Here is a 22757-nt window from a genome sequence, read left to right as displayed (position 1 = left end):
TTTATACATAGATGTGGTGCTTCCATAAGATCAGCGTAATTGAAGTAAATAATTGGGAAAATTAAGAGTTGCTTATACGGCAAATAATTTTGCAGTTCCTTTGCATGTGCACTCATATTAATTTTATTTTCCTACAGAACTTGAGAGCAATTGAGTTAACTTTAGATAGAAAGGAAAATTGTTGTGCACACCAGTCACATTGATTACCAGCACAATTCTTCCAATTGGCAACGAACTGAAAAGCCCATTATTTAACTTTTTCGTGAAAAAAAGCCAAACAGCGTAGTTATGAATAGAAATTTTTATATACGTGTTCTTAGCAACTTAAAAGCAAAGAGCGGAAAATAAATTCCAAATTTAAGGTAAAAAAAGGAAAAAAAAATCAAATTTTGGCTCGTAAGCAAAAGCAAAAGGATAGGCTTTAAGCTCATTCATATTCACAAGTTAGATAAAACCGAGCAGAATCACGAGGAACCAATCGAATAATACCTCGTCTGCCAAATAAGTTACCTAGCGGCTATCAACAGCTAGATGAGATCAAGGACCATCCTAGTTAAGCTCTGCCAGATTGAGGCAGAGAAAACAATGGGTCAGCTCTACTATCCATTTTCCCCGCAAAAAAAAAAAAAAAAAAAAAAAAAAAAAAAAAAAAAAAAAAAAAAAAAAAAAAAAAAACCTCTACTATCCATTTGGTAGGGTCAACCTAACATCATGTACAAATATCCCCACACATATTCACAGTGCAGGAGGGCAAGAACAGATTCAATTGGTTGGTTCGTCTCCTTACATAAATCCCAGCTCAGTAATGTCGTCCAGTGGGATTTCCAGGGCGCCTGAAAGATCAAAATCTTGTGGTACGTCAAGATCATCGGTAAGCCAAGAACTGATATCGTTGCCCTGCTCATCAAGCCCTTCTGTTCCAGCAAATATATCATATATTCCAGGCAAATTGGCCAGGGGAGCCTCGGGCAATCGCAAAGCAGCGTTCTCAGGAGGGTTTCTTGGTTGCTGGGTAACTTTTGTGCCTAGAGGAGCTGATGGTCCAGTGGCCTCCTGCCTTGCCGGTGTTGGAACCGACTCCACAACTCTACCAACAACATTTCCAGAAGTTGATAGCTGTACTATCTTTTGCTTCGGTTTTGTCTTATTTTTACGTTCACCGCTCCTCCCACTGCCTGATGAATGACGCCCTGATCTCGTACCAGAACCCTTAGCAGATGCGTCTCTGATGTGTTCCCTTTCCTTGTGACTCTTTTTCCATTTTATGCCACCTGAGAACGGATGACAACAAATTGATTAGTGTGTGACTTAGGAGTGTGCTTCTAACATCAGCAAATAGCACCTCCTAAATTTTCCCTCATGGTTTCCCAAGGGTCCCATGAGGAGTTTATGAATTACCTTGATCTAATGGACTTCTGTCTTGTTTCTGATGCTTCAACCTCTCTACACCTTAATATCAGAATGAAAGAAAGCAAGAAATTACAATTTGGCTATTCTTGATTGGACAGAACAAAAATGCAAACTGATATCTCTTATCAAAGTTGCATTTGCATTACCTTCTGTAGATTTTGTTATGCTGCTTGGCAATGGCGCAGATAGAACACTCCATAGCGAAGGCTCACTGAAGCAGCTTTTCTTCGATTCCTCAAACTTGTGGCATCGCATGAGAGTACGCTTGGCAAAATCCAAGGCCAGCTGTTTTGCAGCCTTACTGGTAGATTTACTTGCACCAGCCTTGTAACTAGAACCAGTCCGCCCACCCTAGTCATAAAAATACAGTCAGTGTCCAAGTCAAAAAATTTGCATCCTCATTGCCCCTTTTAACTAGAACAAAATTATTGCAATTAAAAGGCAAGCAACATCAACATGAGTTGACCTCACAAGGATTAATAGACAAATTAAAATAGTAACAACAAACAAATGAATAATATTTATGACTCGACCGATTAACCCTGCATAACTATGAGGAAACTTAGATTTTAGGAGAACAAGTACTCCAACATCTTGTCGATAAGTAAAACTACCTTAAGTTTTTGGTACGCCCTTTCAACCAATTTATTCACTGCATGTTGCTCCAAGCTCCTGCCAGAAAACCTTGAAGTTAGACATTGAAGTAACTGAGTGCACTAAGTCATCTAATCCAGAAACATAAAGTAATTCATACCTCTCCTCGATACTTTTTGTATCTTGAATTGCTTTATCCAACTTACTTAATTTACATTTCTTTTGCTTCACCTGTAGTAATGTCATTTTCATATACATAAATAAGAGACAAGTAAAGTGAAAATCCTAAAAGTAATTTTATCTTCTTACTGATACGAGAACTGATCTCAAAACAGGATAACAAGAATGACAATCTTAACCAGTAGGTTGAATCAAGACAGCTTAGAGCCAGTCAACAAAACTTTCTAAATGACTTATCTGAATCATTGCACTTTGCATATATACCCTTTCATCTTATAGTGATATGGGATCTCAGCTTGACTTAGGCTGCGTTCGGTGAGAGGGGTAGATAAGTTAACTTACCCGGCACGGAAAACGTAGTAATAGATTAGTACATGATTAATTAATTATTAATTATTTAAAAAATATAAAATAGATTAATATGATTTTTTAAAACAACTTTCCTATAGAAATTTTTTGCAAAAAATACACCGTTTAACAGTTCGGGAAGCGTGCGCGCGGAAAATGAGGGAGTTAAGTTATCTTAGCTGGGGGAACGAACGCGGCCTTATAGTATTCCAATTCGGTCAAGCAGTTGCTACTAACAAATACTAGCATTACAAACAAGAATTGATCAAAGATACGATGACATTCAAATAACATGTGGTAGTTTATCCCAGGAAACAATTGATGATGCTTTCTAATCTATATTTTCCTATTCTAATTGATGTCACTTGTGCAAATTTCCATCGCTCCTATGCTTCTAGCACATGTTGATACAAGATGTGCAGGGTGTAAATTTTACCAAATTAAAATGTTTCAAGAAATATTTGGAAAAAAAATCCTTGTACCAAAAACGAGTTTCAGGAACATGACAGGAGATTTTGATGGTTTACATTTTACGAGGATCTAATGCAATAATTGTAACAACATGAAAAGAGGACATGAAGTAAGAGTAAAAAGGTAGACATCCAGATGTAATGAATTGAGGACATATTATTAACAGTGGTTGTTCGTGTAACCTGATCGTGCAGCCTTTTCCTCAACTCTGAAATCATTTTATTGATGTTTTCATCCTCTCCATCATCTAGCTTTGGCTGAAACAGGTCATATTGGAAAGGTAAGACGAAAATCACAGCAGGAATGCAAACAAGATTTACTAGGTATTATATAAACTTCAACAGCCTTTGGGGAAGGACTGTACGAAGAATGCAAGCAGAAAATGACATCAGATACCAGAAGTAAATAACATTTGTGTGCTACATAGTTTACATACAACCCTAGATCCCCACCCCCCCCCCCCCCCCCACACACACAACATGATACTCCCTCCGTTTCATAACGTAAGATGTTTGATTTTTTTTGTTTGCTATGTTTGACCATTTGTCTTATTTAAAAATTATAGAAATATCATTTATTTTACTTGTGCCTTACTTTATTATCAAAAGAACTTTAAACATGACTTGTCATTTTTTATATCTGTACTAAATTTTTGAATAAGACGAATGGTCAACCGTTGCAACAAAAAAAGGTTAAACATCTTACATTATGAAACGGAGGTAGTAAACTAACATAGTATAATGATGCATACTGTGAGTCGATGACTACCAATGTTTACGCACTTGTGGCAACTGATAAAGAACTCAATTTCTTTCAGGAATCATCAGTGTTGATGGCTACTTTACTGTTCCTTAAACTATGAAAAATAACAACCATAGCCCAGCTCCCCAGTTGAGAATTTATCTTGCCCATGATGAGGTTCATATTATCCAAAAAAATAACTATACGAAAGCAGATGACATAAATCACAAGGCAGGATGGCACAGTAGATATAACGTTAAAGAAAGATAAAAGCCTACAACCTACATCAAAACAGAAGCACCGTATATTACTATAATTACGAAGTTCCTGCTGCTTATAAGTTCTAACAAGTTTCCTGGTTTTTGGCATACATACTTATAAAAAAACTGTAGAAAATAGAACTAAGTTTTCCGATGCAGATACTTTCCCCAGAAATACAGAGTTTTAAGTAACCATACCACTGTCTCTGGGCAAACGCCAATACTTTGAAGCTCAATGAAAATCTTATCATTCACAGACAACTGTCCATATTGGTACTCATGAGGTGATGAAGAGAATTTTTTTCCTGGGTTTCGACATTGTGAAGAAATCTGTGGTATTAAGTTATGAAAAGAGCCATCTTCAGGGTATACAAAATTAACTCCATCTGACAAATTATCAGTATGAACTGAACTTTGGCTGCTTGAACTGATGAAACTGCTGGAATTTGTGAATCCATTGCGCATGCTTCGATGTACAACTGAAGTATTATTTGAGTTCATGAAATCCACACTCAATCCAAAATTAGATGATATAGCACTAGCCTGAAGTTCATTTCTTAAGAATCTGCTTGCAGCATAAGGAACATGGCTATTAGAAAATTCAACAAGTATATCTCTTTGCAGAACATTGGGTTCCGAGAAGTCATCTTCCATAATTATAGCTGAAAGGAGTCTGTTTTCCATTGGGACCATCTCATGCAACCATTTGTCAGCTTCCATCTTTTGTGGCACATGGTGTCGGTTCTCCTCACTAGGATAAAACTTGTCAATAGTTCCTTTTAATCCTACTCCATTGGTTTCATTTTGCTCAGATAAGATAGACGAATTAGATGGAACTAACTCCCCACATGAAAAATCCTGCAAATGTTTGGCACACACAATGTAAGGATATACACTCCATGAGCGATGGGTATATGAAAGGAAGGGAGATTTCCCTCTCTTCAAATGGATAATGGCACAAAAGTAAGATACCATTTTCTGCCTGCTGTAATTTGTAGATGCTAAAACATATTCACCACCAGGCATGTAAGACATGCCCAAATCAAGCTCTTCAACAATGTCAATCTGTCCACAGACAAATAAGTGACAATTCATCCCAATCCAACAAGGAAATAAGTAGTAAATCATGACACATCAGAAGCATACTGGACTACTGGGTACTGACCTGGTTTTTTAAGAAAGATAAATTTTCGGAGCTTATGAAAGTTAGCATGGGTTCCATTTTCTTCCAAAAAGGGCCACAATATGCACCAACTGCAAAAAAAAAAAGGAATAAGAAAGGTATAAAGTGACAAGAGATGCTGACAAAGTTCATCAGGCAACACACCAATAGCACCGCGAGCAGCATTTACAGCAGCTAAAAGTTCCTCTTGGTCATCTGCTTGTTCACCTACAATGCACCATTAGTTAGTAAAATATACAAGATAATGTCAAAATTTAATCTAGACAGCCAAAGTACATAAATAAGTGTCTCCCAGAAATCCTATTAGATATCTAGACTCACAATTAAGAGACTGAGGGAAACAGGATGAATCTTTTCGGTCAGAACCTTTCCTCATCGGGGGACACTCCACCTTACTGCATAATGTTTAAATAATCAAATCAGTTCTACATTGAAGTAAAATGCAAAAAAGTAATCAATCCTTACAAAAAGGAAGCATAAGTACCTTTCATTCTTTTCAGATCCAGGCCTTCCACCTTTTAGTGGCTTTCTTGTCTCCGCAGCATCTAATTTTTCTTTTGATATGGAAGAGTACCCTTTAACATGCATAGTACCTCTGCAGCTCCTCCCTTGGCGACGAACACTGCCATCTTGAAGTTCTTCTTTCAAAGGAATCATATTTTTGTTTGATGAAACAATCAATCCTGCTGAATTACGGACTATATTTTCAGCCTCATTCTCCACCTCGTCACTGTTTGTAGCTTTCTCCTTGACCTTGCCTTCAGTAACAGCTGATCCCTCACTTCCCGACAATCCAACAGGAGAAAAACTATCATCCATTTTGTTTGCGGTTTGCGTATGGCTACTGGTTCCATCTTTTGTAAGCATGACACCACAGGACTCTACAGATGATGGTTTAGCAGCAATAGCAGTATCAAGTGGTGATCCATCAGATAAGACTTCGTCAAAATTTGAGACTGGAGAAACAACGTTTGCTCGTCTTGTCCGTGACATTTTCTGCGGACGTTGACCGACCCAAGCAATAGGAGGTGAAGAAGCACTTGAATGTGTGGAGCGTTTGCGGTTTGTCATGTCTCCCAAAAGTGAGGCCTTATTTGAGCATGGTGCTTCTTCCAATTCATCGCTTCCTCCAGCTGAACGTTGGAAACTAGAAGCTGAAGCCATGACGTGTGAACCTGTTCTTGGTGCCCTGCATGCTTTAGCCTTGGGAAAGGGACTTATATTTCCAGTTTGTATATCTTCAGAAGCATGTGCCCTGTACATGTAGAGTTAGCAGATCATTAAAACAATGATGGCATCATACTGCTCATTCACACGTATATAACAATATTTCTAAACTATCAGGAGAGGAATTGCATGGGTATACACAAGAATGAAGTAATGCACTGCACTTACTTGTTTCCTTTTACCATAGCTCGCTCCTTTTCAATTCCAGCATGCCGCTCTCTTCTTTCATTTGGCGGAGTGGCATAATCCACATCTGTCTTGCATAGGATACGTGATGAGTTGCTATTCTGCTGAGAACTTCCATCCATCCTGCTACCTGCAAATTCTATGGCAGACGCTCCATGTCTGTAATGCAAGAATAAGGAAGGGTGAGTAGAGACAATATGTTGGAACAGAACAGATAACCACATATAGTAATAGAACCAATGAACCATGTAACTCTTTCCAGATGTTTGACTTAACAAGATAAATGAATTTAAGCCCCACTCTCTATTCAATGTAGTGTACGATGCTAAACGTAGTAAAGATGTCACATTTACCTAATTGTTTTTGAGTAATTTCCAGACTATGAACTTTAGATCAGTTGCAATTAGAATTAATCACCTGAGAGAGGGTTGAATAATGACTGATCTCTCTCTCTCTCTCTCTCTCTCACACACACACACACAAAGCTACGAAGGAATAAGATTGATGGTGATGGTGCACCCTGATGCGATTACCTGTGTGCAAGACTATCACTAGGTCGTGCATTTGCTTCATTGGCTGGTCTATGTTGCCCCCCAGATTTAACATCCCGATCAGCATCATTGCCTCTGTTAAGCACTGTTCCAATGGAGCGCTTGCGTTTCAATTTTTTTTCCCAACCTTCACCTCCGGTAGATAAACCGCGTAATTTGTCTTCAGAAAGACCAGATGTTCGTCCACAACCTTTTTCCTTCTCCACGGGTGAGCTTTTCTCGTTATTAACCAAAGGGCTTTGCCTCGTGGAAATATTATTGCGTCCTTCCAACTGAAATATGTACAGATAATGAAACATTCTGAAAAGTGGCAAATCATAGCGCACAAAATATGGATACATGGAAATTATATATTATATAAGTTGTATAAAATGCAGCAAACAACAAGTGTCTTGAAAATTTCAGGTTTTAGATGACTGGCACTAAAATGTGGCAGGCCACAATTACTCAAAACCCAGAGGTAATTGTTCAGTCAGTGCCACAGGAACGATTATTCGCAGACCAAGCTCATTCTTAGAAACTAGCAAGTTTGCGGTTTGGTTCAAGTTTGAGTGCTGCATGTGAATTATGAAATGATCAAATTAAGATTAAAGATCTGAGTGCGAATATAAGTTTGAGGCCTGCATGGTCTTCTGGGTGAACTAAACTTATACTCCCTCTGTTCCATACTATAATAAAATGTTTGGCTCTAGTGCTCTACCTAGATTCATCTATGTATCAATAATTATATTATATATGTACATGTCCAGATTTCATCAGCATCCATATGAGTCTAGGGAGGATCATAACATCTTGTAATGTGAAATGTCGGCAATACATTACATTTAATCTTGTTGCAAATTGAAAACAACATGTTGAGGTGATGAGTGGAGAAAGCACGAACCCTTCCATCGGCCAGCGAGGAGCGGACACGCTTGTTGGAAGAGTTGTTCTGGGCTCCAATCCTGAGTGCACCTGAGGAGGCAGTCCCGAGCTTTTCAGCCCCAGCAGCAGCAGGGTCACACCTCTGCCGCTTCCGATTGAGCACGTTCCTGCACCTGTCGACCTTGTCCACGGCCTCCTGCATTGACCTCGCCTTCTCCCTACTCGATCGAGGCAGCAATCAGAAACCCGCGTTACTACAGTAGCGTCGAGGAGGATTGCAATGTGGACGAGTAAGTACCTGGCCTTGGAGGAGGAGTCGGCAACGGTGGCGCGGATCCGCCTGAGCTCTTGCGGCCGGTCGTCCCCCTGGAGCGCCCTCCTGAGCTCGCCGTGGCGCGAGTGCTTGGGGTCGACCCAGGCAAGAGGGTCCAGCGAGAGGTACTGCGCCAACGGCGGGGCAGCGGAAGGGGGCGGAGGAGGAGTGGGCGGCGCGTCGCTGCCGGGGTCGCGGAGGGTTCCGGCCATGAGAAGGCGGCCTCCTCCTAGGGCATGAAATCCGGCGGAGGCGGGGGCGGAGTCGCCGGAGACAAGGTGGGAAATCCGGCGAGGGCAAGCGATAGATGAAATTGATCTCGCCTCGACGGAGAGGCTCAGATGAGGTGGGACCGGACCGACTACGAGTCAACTTTCACCGCACTCTCTCGGTCAACGCCGCTATCTTGCGAATTACAAACAAGTTACAATTTATCTGGTGCAAATTACAATTTTTACTCTTAAAGAGATTCTTAATAAATTTATTATTCCTCAATATTTTAATTAAATATAATCGTTAGGATAGACGGTAACAAATACACGTGTTATTCGTATACAAACAACAACAACAAGACGTTTTAATTTGTGTACGTACGGTAGTACGTATTATACATGTGGAGATCGTCTCTCTACACGTACTTGGCGTCAGTGACCATGGAGATGCCGGCGCCGGTGCCGGCGGCCGTGGGCTGGGCACCGAAGCGGGCGACGGCGCAGTCGGTGGCGAATAATCCGGTGGAGACGAAGTTGGCGGCGCCGCCCATGACGGGGATGTTATTGGCGGTGATGTTGAGCCTGTTGACGTAGTCGGAGCGGTAGGTCTGGCCGAGCACGCCATGGACGTCGTCGGTGAGCGCCTGGAACTTGAAGCCGAGGTCGAGGTGGACGAGGCAGTCGTCGTCGGTGACGCCGTAGTTGTGGACGCGCGACTCCTCCCGGGTGATGGGCACGGCGTTGGCGACGATGCGGAAGACCCCCCTCAGCTCGACGACGACGCCGTTGGCCTGCGCGGTGCGGGTGACGGAGAGCGCCGGAGCCGTGGGCGGCGACCAGCGCGCGCCGTCGTGCGTCGGCAGGTCGACGCGCTCGTCGTCGAAGGTGAGGTCGAGGTGGTCGGCGGCGGCGTCCCAGCGGGCGGCGTGGACGGCGGCGAGGCCGAGGCGGTGGTGGGCGAAGAGGACGCCGAGGGCCTGGATCCAGGTGAAGTCGCGGGACATGGCGGCGTTGCGCTTGCCGATGAAGTGGGCGTTGACGTGGAGGCCGGCGTCGGAGAGGATGCAGAAGTCCTGGTCCTTCTTGCCGTGGAAGTAGAAGTTGTTGCCGTCGCCGCCGGTGAAGCGCGGGTCGCCGCAGGAGACGCCGGGGTAGAAGTCGCAGAGGCAGAAGGTCTTGCAGGTCGGGCAGAGGACGAGGCACTTGGTGCGGCACCGATCGGGGCACGTCGCCATGCACCCGCGCCGCCGCCGGCGGGTGTCCTGGCAGGTGAACTCGCTGTTGCGCTTCCCTCCTCCCGTCTTGGGCGAGATCACCGCCATGGCGCTCGGCCCCACCTTCGGCTTCGACGGCGGCGCGGCGGCGGACGCCAACGCCGCGCACACGCCCACCAGCAGCAGAGCCACCCACGCCGGCCACCGCGGCGCCATTGATCGATCGATTCTCTCTTTCTAAGAGCTTGCAACAAATTAAGTAAAAAATAATTGGCTTAATGAGATCGATCGAGTAGCTTAGCAATCGATCGATCGATCGATCTTTGAGACGTACTAGGACGAGGCGCGCGCGGTGCCTTTTTATGGTAGCTAGGTGAAGTGGAGTCGTAGCTATACGAGCTTCATCTAATTGGCTAATAGCCAACCATTAATCTAAATTTGGTTATCCATATCTTCATTTAGATGATCATCTAAAATATTTTTATCCTTTATATCCATTTGTACTTCAGTAGATCATCTATATATATATATATAGCATCATTTATATCTATTTGGAGGATTGGAGAGAACATCTAAATACATAGTTTCTATTTCTAATATAGACGACATTCAAAAATAGATGATGAAATAGATATTCTGTTGTAGCTTAACTTTTACTCTTGATCCTCTATTTTAGGATGGAAGATGTGATGGATAAGCTGTTGGGATACTCGAGATACTCTGATATTGCTTGGAGTCGTTGACCACCATGCATGCAATTCAGCTGATCGATGCGTACGTGCTGGGTCAGCAACGGAGTTGACTACGCCTCCCTTTCTTTCTTTCGGTCGTCTACCCAGCGGAATATAAATTATTAACTCAATTTCATGTTAAAAAGACGTTGAATTTATATATATGCTAATAAATCCAGATACATAGACTCCAATTGTCTTTTGCTTTTGCAACTAATTGATTATAAGCTAAAATTTAAATTCTAAAGCTTAACATAAAGTTGATTTTTTTTATTATACAATATTTACTTTTGGAGAGTAATAAACACGTATATAAATATTTTATTCACTAATCATTTTTCTAAATAAGTCGTCTCTTTTATTTTTTAAAAATATTTTATTCACTAATTATTTTTCTAAATAAGTCGTCGTACGCCCTAATAATTTGCGTAGGTAGCTTGCTTAATTATGTGCTAAGCAGTACAAGTTATAGTCAAAGGTAATTAGTTAGTGTATGGCTTTGCTTGGGAGTAAAACTGAAGGATATGTGTGAACGACTTTGCATGTGCAGCGTAATCTAGTTACTACGTTGCTTAATTACAGATTTGATATATATATAGCACCCACACTAGCTAGCTACGACGACGCTAGCGGTGCATTGCATGGTCAACTATACACGTGCGTAACGTGTGCTAGCTGCTGTCGTATGTATACTACGTGTACGTCGACCAATACATACACACACAGATGCTTCGTGGTTACGGGTCAAAAGCCAGCCACCGTTAATAATTCATTCACTCACTCGCGTCCGATCGATGGTTCGCGGGACACCGCCGGTAATCAGTTGCATCCACTGCTTAAAAATACGTTTTTCCATGCCTCTAACAAAACGGTACGGTAGTAAAAACCAACTATTTTCAAGCGTGGTTCTAACGCTCTAAAAAAAATCTAGAGCCTTAAAAGAGTGAAAATATAAGAGGAGCAACAAAAATAAAAAATCCTGCAAAAGCATTGGTTCATTCAAAAAAATAATTATTTATAAATAAAATTTGTATACAGACGATCTAAAATAAACTTTAGCAACAAAGTCTTAAAATCAACTATATAAACTTAAGTTTGAAAATTACGAGCAAATAAAAGCGAAAAGAAAATGGAAAAATTGTCCCCGTCACCGCGTGTGTTCTTCCATTATGCTTTTGGACACCATCCCGGACCCACCTGTCAGCGGCACACCAAAAGCCCTGAACCCCATGACGCCGCTAGCGAGTCCAGTGATGGCGGCCACCGCCGCATCCCGCCCGGACGCCGGTGACCTCCAAGCCTTCCTCCGCGGCCTGCGCACCCACCGCGCCGTCCTCACCGCACACGCCTTCCTCCTCCGCCAGGGCCTCCTCCTCGGCCACCGCACCACCGCCGCCCTCCTCCTCACCGCCGCCACCGCCTCCTCCGCCTCCTCGCGACCTGCCCACCTCCTCCGCCTCCTCCACCACCTCCCCCCGCCCCTCCCGCTCTTCTCCCTCGACAACGCGCTCCGCGCCCTCGCGCCGCACCTCCCCTTCTCTGCCCTCCTCTCCCTCTTCGCCTCCCTCCTCCGCTCCCACCACCCCGTCTTCCCTGGCCGCTTCTCCTTCCCCACACTCCTCTCCAAAGCCGCCGCCTCCTCCTCCCCCCCTCACCACCTGCCCTCCGCGCTCGCCCTCCACGCGCAGCTCCTCCGCCGCGGCCTCCTCTTCTCGCCCCCGCTCCACGCCGCCAACGCCCTCCTCCATTTCTACGCGGCAGCCACCCTCCTCACCTCCGCCCGCAACCTGTTCGACGAAATGCCCTTCCGGGACATCGCCTCCCACAACACCATCATGACGGCCTATGCCGCCACCATCGGCACCATCCACGCCGCACGCCACCTGTTTGACGGAATGTTTCTGCGAAATGCGGTGTCATGGAACATTATGATCAATGGCTATGTCAAGGTGAAGCGCCCTGAGCAAGCGCTTGAGGTGGTGCGGTGGATGGCGGAGATAGGGGTCAGGGGCACAGCTGTGACAATGGTTGGTGCAGCCACTGCGTGTGCAAGGCTGGGCAGGTTGGGGGCTGGGAGGGAGGTACATTGCGCTTTCCTGCGCCGTTTTGAGGAGTATAACCTGCTGTTCTGGACTTCACTGGTTGATATGTATGGAAAGTGTAGGGACGTGGACGCTGCGAGGAAGGTATTTGATCAGCTGATATTTAGGAATGTTGTTTGCTGGAATGCAATGATCATCGGGCACTGTGTATATGGAGAGCCTGGTGATGGGATTCAATTGTTCCATGAGATGGTTGGGCAAGGTGGGTTCTGATTTGCGAGATTGGTTCAGGTAGCAATATCCTGGATTCCTGGTACTTATTTCTACTATGTTATTTCTAGCTCCTGAGTTGTCTTGCATCCACTTTTTCAGGGAATGATCCAGATCATCAGCATGGGCTGCTACCAGATGAAGTCACTTTCATTGGTGTCCTCTGTGCATGTACCCGTCTGGCCCTCTTGTACGATGGGAAGGCATATTTTGAGCAGATGAGCACCATGTACAATATCAAGCCATCATTTGCACATTATTGGTGCATGGCCAATCTATATGCAAGTGTTGGGCTTCTGGAAGAAGCTGAGGGTCTCTTAAGGAGTATGCCGGAGGAGTTGAAGGCACATGCGTTCGGTGGTTTGCTTGGGTTGTGCCGGTTCCGAGGGGAGTGGGAACTGGGGGAGCGGATAGTCCTGAGGTTGATTGAGTTGGAACCAAGGAATAGTGTTCATTACGCCCTGCTGTGCAATGTGTATGCTTGTGCGGGAAGATGGGAAGACGCTCATAGGGTGAAGGCTATCATAAAGGAAAGAGACAAGAAGCTTAGCCCTGGACATCGTCTGGAGAACTTAAATGGGATTATTAATCAATTTAGGGAGCGGCAACCTGAGAATCTGGAAATATATGCAATCCTAGATGACTTGGTGTCAAGGCTGAAAGTTAAGTAGTTAACAAGCAGAGGAAATGAGCAAATTGAATCTGGAGTTAAGTACTAACACTCATATCTTGGGGGCAACTAGCCAATGGCGTCACCCTTCTCTAAGCTGACAGGGGTCAGTGCCTTGTGGTGGTGGATAGCTGTTGACGTCGCCCAACAGGTGGTTGTCAAAGCTGGTTAGCTGCTTCCTGGGACCTGGGCGGTGCCGTGCTGGCCATGTCCGTGCAGCTGGGTGACCTCGGCCATCATGCCTAATTTAATGCCAACCAGACCCTCCTCTGTTCTAGGTACACAAGATATAGCAAACAGTAAAATCAGTCATTGCTTTACATGCTTTGGATTATCAGTTGTAGTTCTTCCTTACACTGAAGAGTAAAGTTGCTCTACTTTTGCTCCGTAGTTAGCGAAATCTTCTTTAGTTAGTGATCAGCCAATCATGTCATAACTCTTTAAGTTTTCTTTTGATGGAACTCATAAGATCTGAGTGTCCAAATAAGTAACGCAAAAGCTTAGTTACCATAGTAGGAGGCTGATTATACTTCTTTCCACGGAAATATTCACATGGTTGGTAAAATATATGCGAGGTGAATTCTTTTAAGCTGCTATTTGGTGTGATGCGAATGCTTCTCTGAACTCTAAACTGATTTCCAAGGAGGTGTGCACCTGCTCTTTTCAATTGGGCGACAGGAGGACATTCCATAAACTGAATCCTCACTAGATTTTATCTTGGATCTGCACACTTACAAGCATCTTTTTATAGATTACACATAATGCTACCCCACCAATGCATAAAGGCTTGTGCTACTTTTGTTGTGCAGCTCTTGATGTGCTGGTGTAGTGCTATGTTGAAACCGTTGTATCTGTCAGATTATTTCTTTGTTTGTTCTGTTGTCAGTCATAGCAAACTTCTTGATTATCTATCTTACCATGCTTGATTAGTTAAAGGCTGAAACAGCTGAGGTTCGCACAGACAATTTTTTTTGGGGGGGAAGTACTATTAGAGTATTAGTGCTTGCAGATATTTTGGTGTGCTTAGTTTATGTCTTTTCTTAGCATAGGTCTAACTGCATTGAGAAATGTCTATTATTGTTTACTCGGATGTAGTTATATGTCATTAATCTACATGTTCAGGCAAGGCTAATAGAATTGGCATGTAAGGAACAGGGTAGGCTTCTCTCTATCGTCAGGGTAACTACACTATTATGTTTTTTAGTCTTTTTCACTCAGGACCCTGTTGCCGTTTCTTTTTCACTCTGCACCTGTTGCCGTTTTTCTTAACATGTATTTTTTCCGATTAACTTAATACAACCTGGTTGGCCTTGCTTGGGCCAGCCCAGCCAAAAAGAACAGAGTAAGCTTCTCTCTATCGTCAGGGTAACTGCACTATTCTGTTTTTTAATTTTTTTTTTGTTGTGCAGGCTTTTTCTGTCGCTCTCAGAATAAGATTAGGAAGAGGAAGAAGGATCATATCACCTTGACACTCCCCGGTACATGCAAACATTGAAGCTCTTGCTGTGCAATTGAGCATCTCGATGTGCTCCTCTCATCCAAGTGTTCACCTCAGGCAGAAGATCAGGTAGCGCAGTTGAATCAGGCAGTGGTAAACAGTAAGATCACATGTTCTGTCTGAAAATCAGAAAAGATTCGTATCTGAGATCTGGAAGAGGTTTCAGGATGGTCAGTGCTTCTTTTCAAGGATGGCTAATGCTGCACTGAATGATTATGCACTGAAAACTAGGGTTAGTACTTCATATGCTTTGTGTACTTCCTTTTGCTTATTTATACCAATTCACGGTCTGTTTCTTACTTCTTTTGTACTCATTTTCTCCTCTTTTATGTATGCAACAGCACTACAAGTTTGAAGTTACTTTTGTGGTGTGAATCCTGAAGTTTCAGAAGATATCTTGAAGAAGAAGGTGGATTTATTTTGATCCTAAAATGGACTCAAAGATGACTCAGATGAATCCGATGGGTGAGGGTGAGGCTGCATGATAACACATGGCACTTTAATATTGTAACTATTTGAAATGATGGTCGTAACCATTTGAAATGATGGTGTTGATATGTATCAATTAATTTTTATGATCCTATTTCTAATTTACAAGGTCTGTGAATTGATATGAATTAGCTATGGCGAAATGAAACTAAGGACAAACATTCAGTCAATAATATATAACATGTGCTTCTTGATGGTAGTTTTGTTTGAGCCATTTCTAGTTCTAACAATGCTTCAACAACAGACGACAGAGCTGAAAAGGGCTGGGATAACTAGCAAGTTTGAGATAGCTCCCTCGCTACCCCACCATGGTGCATGCCCTGCCTCTGGCTCCGTTTTTCATGTTCAGAAGCTCATCTTTGTTTGTCATATGCGGTTTTGGTTGCTGAAATTGTCCTTTCTATCTGCAATGTCAATGTAGGATATATGTTAATGTCTACATCTGTTAGCAATTTTCGGTACGACTACCAATAATTTTTTTTTTCACACAACGCCATGCTGCATGTTCTTGGCTGACGGTTACGCAACTTTCAGAGCATAGTTTGATCCCAGGGAGTACATTTGCATGAACTCGAATGGTGCTCAATTTTTACTCCCTGCGTTTCATAATATGTCACCTTGACCACGTGTGTAGAAAAACTTATAAATAGTATCCACAACTGTATGTATATGATGTGTGTGTGTGTGTGTGTGTGTGACGAATAAACGGATTATATCCTCGCCGTGGAAGAGCACAACTGTGGCAGTTGGCACAACAAAATTTGCTATTGACATAATATCAATATTAGAGTATCATCTGATCATATTTGCAGCTATCGGGTGTCCCTTGCAGTTATTTTTTCCATGTATGCAAAAACAGGAAGCAGGTCAATAGGCTGAGCGGGTGGAGGCTGCAGAAGATGACACTCGCTCGGAGCTCCTGACGTTGTATCTCTCGTACACCTTCTCACGGTTCTCATTCCACCAGTTCTCAGCCTGATGCTCCCCAAAACGTCTTCGGCTGCATCCAAACAAACAAACAAACACACCACCATTTTTCACACTTTTAATTTAATTTGGTACCATCCCTGCCAAAACACACACAAGTAAAATCTGAATGAAATCTATGTATTTCACCTGAAACGGACCCTCTTGAGATCCCTTGTCCCATCAGGGAGGGCTGTGAGTGTGATGTACACGCCTGGTTCATACTGCTCAATCCACTCAGCCTCAACCTGGCTGCTGGATACTGACACTGTGCCTCGAGGCTTGTAGCCATCCTCACCATTTTGCAGGGACATTGCATCCAAGCTCACATTCTCATCCGCTCTAGTGCTCGCGCTCAGAACGTCATCGCTGTTGCTGTGCGCTCTTCGATGGCGAAGATCCAGCTTGCGTGGACTTGTAGTCATTCTATGGCTTTGAGCGCTGCCTTCGCTAGCTTCACCTACCAGCTTATGCTGACTTGACACTCCATTTGGATGCGATGATCGTCCAGAGTTCAGGCCTTGCGGATTTGAAGCATTGAGCAGCAGCTCATTCCGTGGCTGGCGAGCTCCGTTCATGCTAGAGTACATTGCAATGTGTGAATCGATGCCATTTGGAATGTGCACCGGCTTTGCCTCACTGACATCGTAAGTGCCCTGTTCTGGCGGTAACCGCTCAGCCATATCCTTCAGCTACATGATTTAGACAAAGAGGCACAAAATTATTACTATTTCACAAGTATTCTTATGATCAAACAGAGTTACAGAGACATCCAACTCCTGTTTGCTTTATCCAAGATATTTAGAAAAAAAAATAGTACCAATTCTCTATTTTCGTATGTTTAATGCTTACAAATTACTACACTTTTCTAGAAATGAAGGAATTCAATTGCAATGAATCTTGAAGACGCATTGCCTGAAAAGCACTTCAAAAAAAAAAAAACTTATATGGCTATGGGAGATCTAAACTAAAAGACATATAACATGCCTAATTCTCAAACTGCGAAATTTTTACGTTGTAGGAGAAGTATAATAATGTCTTACTTGAGCATATACTGTAATGCATTGGTTATGGTGTGACCTGTTAACTCAATACAAACACCATAGAGGTCCATAGAACCCAAGAGAACTAAATGAATGCATTTTCTCAGAAAAAACAATCTGGTGAGTTTTGCAGCAACACAGGTGAATTTGTTACCTGTGCTGTTAGAGATTTGATAACCTCTTTTGCAGCTTTAGATTTTGCGGATTCCTCTGCAACCAGTGTCATGGCCTCCTGTACTTTCTTGGCTGATTTATGCAGCTCAAGTTCTTGATGTTCACAACGATGTCTGAGGTTATCAACCTGCATCAATAAAGATACTAAGTTTCTTGCAATATTTGTTCAATTAAAAACTAAATTTCTTGCAACATAATAAGACATCCAAGGTAAGCTCTACTGAATAAAGAGAAGTGCATACTTGCGCACGTAGCCTTTCGATTTCCTGGTTTAAGAGCTCATTTGTTTTTGCCATATTATCAGCAGCACTTTTTGAGAAAGAAAGGCCATGAGTTGTTGGAACTGGTGTGGTAGAACGTGGTGGACTAGACTTCCGAGAGAAAGGGGAAACAGCTCTTGAAGTGGTTACTGACCGAACCGCTGATGTACGCACTGCTCTTGGAGCTGATCTGCTCATGTCTGCACTACCAGACAAAGCAATATCTCTCAGCTGCAGTAGTGAACTAACTTGAGGAGTCCGGAGAAATGACAATGCATCAGTTTTCTTCCCTTGTCTTGCTGCCTTGCTATCCAAACTCCTAATTATATCCATATTGCTAGGCAAGATGGTTTTCGATACTTTGTTGTCACCATTGCTTTCACCTGAAAGGTGGGAAACAATGTCTTTCCTCTTATTAAATGAATCAGAATCTGAGGCATTCTTCAATTTCAAGAGACAAGAATCACAAACACGGTAAGGTTTCCCTGGATTAGGAGCCAATGCTGCTCTCAAAGCCTTTCTCGATGTGCATGCATTACAATGGACAAGTCCACAGTTATAGCAATTATGCCTCTTTCGTGTAAATCCAAATGGCTGTTGACATGAAGAGCATTGTGACTGGTCAGCTCCAGAAACCCATTTGTGAAGGCATATAGCAGCCGTGAAGTTTGCACCACAGGCTATGTGCCGAACTGCTCTATCTTTCAGTGCTTCAACCAGGGTAGGTACCTTGCGATCCTCTATATCTCCATGGCCTAATCTTCCATTGGCTCCCTTTCCCCATGTAAAAACTTCGCTCCTGCTTGTCAATACTGCAACATGGTAGGATCCACAAGCAACTTGGAGAACATGTTCACCTGCAATCCTATCTTCAACTAAACACGGAAGCCTTCCATCTGAATGAGGATTTCCAAGCTGACCATAAACAGAATTACCCATGCTCAACACTTGTCCAGAAGTTGTCAAGCCTACAGTAAGACTGTGACCACATGCTACCCTGTAAAAATCATGATCAATAAGCGAGGCCACACAGGTGGGATTGAGTTTTGATTCCTTGTCACCATGGCCAAGTCGATGCTTGTCACCATCTCCCCAGGTAAATAGTTTTCCAGCGGACACACTTGAACTAGACCGAGTGACAATAACCTCGACAATAGCTGCAGTATGCCATACACCACATGCAACTGCTATTGTTTTCAACCCTGAGAGTGACTCTACCTCCCTTGGACTTGAAATGCTAGTTAGATTTCCATGGCCTAATACCCCAAAAGAACCATCTCCAAAGGTAAACAATTGGCCCATTGACGTAATCAAGGCTGTATGCCAGGTTCCACAAGAAACATAAGCAACTTGAAGACCTTCCAGTGCTCCAGAAATTCTCTTGGGTATCCAATGTCCTGCATCAGTACCATGCCCCAGAAGTCCAACATTGTGAGTTCCATCTCCCCAGGTATATAGTTCGCCTGTTGTTGTCACAGCACAAGTATGGAACTCCCCACAAGCAACAAAATCTACATTGCAAGCTTCTACAGACTCCACTAGACGAGGGTGAACAGAATCTTCTCGTGTTCCATGGCCGAGGCGGCCTCCAGAATCTTCACCCCATGTAAAAACCTCACCATTTCTTGTGACCAATGCAGCATGCCTGACCCCACAGTCTACGTGATAAACATCAAGAACTAATCTGGACTCCAATGGCTTTGGGAGGAGGAAATCAGTCTTCTCCGTTGATTTAATTACAGTATCAGAACCAACCCGTACAGAGTTTTCACAAAAAACTTCACCCCACACGTAGACATCACCTAAAGAATCACAGTCATCTGGTGCAGAACCATGGCTAGATGTACTAGGTGCACTAGAAATGCTTGCTCTAAGAACATCTGAAGATGCTACCCTTGTGTGCATATTTGTCACATTTGATCTCCAGGTAACTAGAAATTGAAGAGAATACTACCCTTTTATGTCACTCTCTACTGTCTCCGAGTACTACCCATATAATCTAAAATAAGTTGGATATCTCAGATAACCTGCACATAGCGAACAATTAATTGTAAGAAACAGTAAACATGTAAAACAAGACTAAAATCTTATGAAAAAGAGAAATGCAAAAGGTTATGTGCATATTGTAGCTTTTTGGATACTGCATAGTATTATGGGTCTATGCCTGCTATTTGAAGAAAGGAATGAATACATTCAAGACATGTTTCATAGAAGCACTAAAAACCCATAGCGCATTCCCTAGTCAATACCACATCAAAGCAGGATTTACTAAAAACAGGACTGTTTTCCCAGTTTCATAGGGGAAAGAAACCTTCTATGCATTGGGAAAACAGTCCTGTCAATGAGATGCGAAAATAGAATAACTGTATCTAGCGTCACTGTAATCCTCCAAAACAAGAAGAATAATCGAGTTCAGTTTACTATGTTCATGAAAAGAAAAAACCTCATTAACAAAATCACAATATTCTGCTGGCAACTTGCAGTGCACATGCACACTAGGGAATTGGATCACAACTTATAATGTGCGAAAACTAACATAATAAGGCCAAAAAGGAAACCATTGCTTCAAGAAAAGCAAAATGGCTCTGCAGTCTGCACCACTGAGATAGTAATGATCCTACAACTAAACCACGATAATACAATTACACTATGATCTCTTTAATTCCTGATACATGTAGCAAGCAGTGCAAAACAGAAGCAAGTTGTGCCCACAGTTCGAGCAACTTTGCTCCACTACAGTTCGAGCATCTGGACCTAAATGCCAGGGATCAGAAACACGAAACCGAAAAAGATACCAATGGTGAATTTTTTTAGCCCCCAATTAATACTTGAATCAGAGCTAGAAGCATCCACCACATGAACACTAAACTCCGCACAGAATGCACAAAGCAGACTCCTTTGCTGCTCAGGCGCCCACGACGAACCTGAATCCGCGGAAAGAAGCAAATTTTGTGGAGAGGAGGAGGAGTATAGGCGTACCGGAGAAATCATCAACACACCATCTTCTTCTTCGTCCTACCCTTGTCTCCAAGATCCACCACAGTCAGCAAGGGGACAGATTGGCCGGCCGGCCAGTGGCTGGACTCCGATGCGCCGCCGCCACCACCTCGCTCCCTCTCCTTCCTTCCTCTTTTCCTTTTCTTTTATCCCACACTACCTCGCTCAGTTTCTTGGCTGTTGATCACGAGGGATGGGCTCCCTGTGTTTGTTCTTTGCCTCCCATGAGCAGCAGCAGCAGCAATCTTTCTCTCCACCTCCTTCTCTGTCACTACTAATCTACTATATATTGCTACTCTTTCTGCTTTTCTTCTCTTCTCTTTTTGGGTGCTCCGGTTCACCTGCGGTGGTGGTGTGTGCTCATCATCATCTCTCCCCACATGCTCTTCTTGTGTTCTTGCTTTGGACTCTTCACTCCCTTTACTGCTACTACTCCCTTTTCTCTCCTCTTCTGTGCTGTGAATGGCATCACAAAGGTGTACAGTACAGCTAAGCTGGTCTTGGCCTGTTCCCTGTAATTTTTATCCCAATGACACTAAATTTGTTTAATTACTATTGAGATCTGGATGGTCTTGTTCTTGTCAATCTTCATCTGATTCATCCACATGCTTCTTTTGTTTCTCAAGAAACTATCTCATACTATATATGTACTAGTGATGCATAATGCTTTGGCTGATCTACTAGTGTTTTGATAAAACTTAAGCCCTCCAAAAGAAATATAATGAAGTGTGTTTTGGCAGGTAGTAACATGAATGAAGGCAGGGTGATTGGGTCATCTTGTTTGAGATGGATTAATGAATGGATTGGAGTTGCTTTCAAGAAGATCAAGTTGGGAAACAGATTTCGAATTAGAGTATTGGCAGACTCTTGATTACAAAATACAGATCTAAACCAGTGGAGTAGCTCTCTAGGTTGCAAATGCAGAGAAGAAAACCAGTACAAAATCTCCAGCAACTTGTTGATGCTAATAATATAAGTTTAGTTTACTACTAATTTAATAGTCTGCCTGCACAGGCAATCTGAAGGGTTGCTTCTGATGAACTCCTCCTGTTCTTGGAGTCAGTAGTGTGTTGTCTCCCTTATAGAAGCAGCAGAATGTTTGCAAAGATACTCCTAAGCTAGCTCAGCCACATTCTTTTTGTTAAAGCGGATTAGCAGTAGAGAAGAAGACACATTATGTTTTTTGGTTGGGGCAAGACACATTATTTTAATAGGATATAGATACAATTACAGAACTTAACTGTCCTGTCAGTTAGTAACACAGCTTGTAGAAAAGCTCCTTTTAACCATCATGTATAGTACCTTTACTTATGATAAAAATCTAGCAGTAGCTAGCAGAGACTTAAAAGTACAGCACTCCTCTGTAAAGCAAAATAATTAAGAGATAAGGATTACAATTGTTAGCGGCATGCATGGTGACTGTATGTACATCAGCAGTACTGCATGCCAGTACGCATTTAAGGTGATCCTACGGATCTCGCAACATCCGTATGAAACCCACCTGCCTCTCATCGTTCATTCAATTATGTAGTTAGAGTTCACATGACACTTGAGAATGAAGATATGTGCATGCATATGTATGATAATTAGTATATAAGTAGTATAAGTATCTATAGAATCTATTCATTTTAATAAATGATATACGCGGTAGTTGTAGCAATATAGTTAGTTTATGTTATTTTTTTTTAACCCAAGGTCATGTTATTTTCACCTTATGGATTATAAATTATGTGGTTATACGGTCTCTAAGCTATTAAACGATACGGTTTCTCTTAGCACTTCCTCCACCATTTCAAAATATTGATCCAGGCATGAAGTTGAGTGATATATTCTACTTTTTAATTTCATATTGATATTGATGTA

General features: G+C 42.8%; 4 protein-coding genes across 4 annotated transcripts; 1 reads left to right on the top strand and 3 right to left on the bottom strand.

Moving 5' to 3' along the window:
* Positions 1–396: 396 nt before the first annotated feature.
* LOC102708898 lies at positions 397–8603 on the bottom strand. Its single transcript, XM_006654839.3, has 17 exons — positions 8314–8603; positions 8035–8233; positions 7134–7423; positions 6583–6759; positions 5672–6442; positions 5509–5582; positions 5332–5394; positions 5170–5258; positions 4977–5069; positions 4203–4862; positions 3186–3260; positions 2165–2235; positions 2025–2082; positions 1557–1761; positions 1399–1449; positions 677–1271; positions 397–594 (listed from the first exon to the last, which is right to left on the bottom strand). Exons 1-16 carry the CDS (start codon positions 8538–8540, stop codon positions 784–786), a joined length of 3591 nt encoding a protein of 1196 aa, XP_006654902.1. The 5' UTR covers positions 8541–8603; the 3' UTR covers positions 397–594; positions 677–783.
* A 353-nt stretch (positions 8604–8956) lies between these two features.
* LOC102708621 lies at positions 8957–9970 on the bottom strand. The gene has a single exon (XM_040524721.1). It carries the CDS (start codon positions 9968–9970, stop codon positions 8957–8959), a length of 1014 nt encoding a protein of 337 aa, XP_040380655.1.
* A 1746-nt stretch (positions 9971–11716) lies between these two features.
* Positions 11717–15641, top strand: LOC102708340 (pentatricopeptide repeat-containing protein At3g51320-like). The gene is made up of 4 exons (XM_040524321.1): positions 11717–12789; positions 12900–13745; positions 14877–15197; positions 15307–15641. Exons 1-2 carry the CDS (start codon positions 11739–11741, stop codon positions 13466–13468), a joined length of 1620 nt encoding a protein of 539 aa, XP_040380255.1. The 5' UTR covers positions 11717–11738; the 3' UTR covers positions 13469–13745; positions 14877–15197; positions 15307–15641.
* A 384-nt stretch (positions 15642–16025) lies between these two features.
* Positions 16026–21493, bottom strand: LOC102712807 (PH, RCC1 and FYVE domains-containing protein 1-like). The gene is made up of 5 exons (XM_006653890.2): positions 20877–21493; positions 17880–19924; positions 17618–17764; positions 16571–17112; positions 16026–16454 (listed from the first exon to the last, which is right to left on the bottom strand). Exons 2-5 carry the CDS (start codon positions 19800–19802, stop codon positions 16322–16324), a joined length of 2745 nt encoding a protein of 914 aa, XP_006653953.1. The 5' UTR covers positions 19803–19924; positions 20877–21493; the 3' UTR covers positions 16026–16321.
* Positions 21494–22757: the final 1264 nt, after the last annotated feature.

Source organism: Oryza brachyantha, chromosome 5, assembly GCF_000231095.2.
Source record: "Oryza brachyantha chromosome 5, ObraRS2, whole genome shotgun sequence".
Taxonomy (NCBI): domain Eukaryota; kingdom Viridiplantae; phylum Streptophyta; class Magnoliopsida; order Poales; family Poaceae; genus Oryza; species Oryza brachyantha.
The sequence above is the reverse complement of the archived record's forward strand: the minus strand, read 5'-3'. Positions and strand labels throughout refer to the sequence as shown.

Coding starts and splice junctions, on each gene's coding strand:
- LOC102708898 (XM_006654839.3), bottom strand. CDS start 8,540: ATGGCCGGAACCCTCCGCGACCCCGGCAGCGACGCGCCGCCCACTCCT. Junction 6,760..7,133: donor AGTGATAGTCTTGCACACAG/GTAATCGCATCA, acceptor CTTGCATTACAG/ACATGGAGCGTCTGCCATAG. Junction 1,272..1,398: donor CAGAAGTCCATTAGATCAAG/GTAATTCATAAA, acceptor ATCCGTTCTCAG/GTGGCATAAAATGGAAAAAG.
- LOC102708621 (XM_040524721.1), bottom strand. CDS start 9,970: ATGGCGCCGCGGTGGCCGGCGTGGGTGGCTCTGCTGCTGGTGGGCGTG.
- LOC102708340 (XM_040524321.1), top strand. CDS start 11,739: ATGGCGGCCACCGCCGCATCCCGCCCGGACGCCGGTGACCTCCAAGCC. Junction 12,790..12,899: donor CCATGAGATGGTTGGGCAAG/GTGGGTTCTGAT, acceptor CCACTTTTTCAG/GGAATGATCCAGATCATCAG.
- LOC102712807 (XM_006653890.2), bottom strand. CDS start 19,802: ATGCACACAAGGGTAGCATCTTCAGATGTTCTTAGAGCAAGCATTTCT. Junction 17,765..17,879: donor TCGAAAGGCTACGTGCGCAA/GTATGCACTTCT, acceptor TTATTGATGCAG/GTTGATAACCTCAGACATCG. Junction 17,113..17,617: donor TCAAATCTCTAACAGCACAG/GTAACAAATTCA, acceptor TAAATCATGTAG/CTGAAGGATATGGCTGAGCG.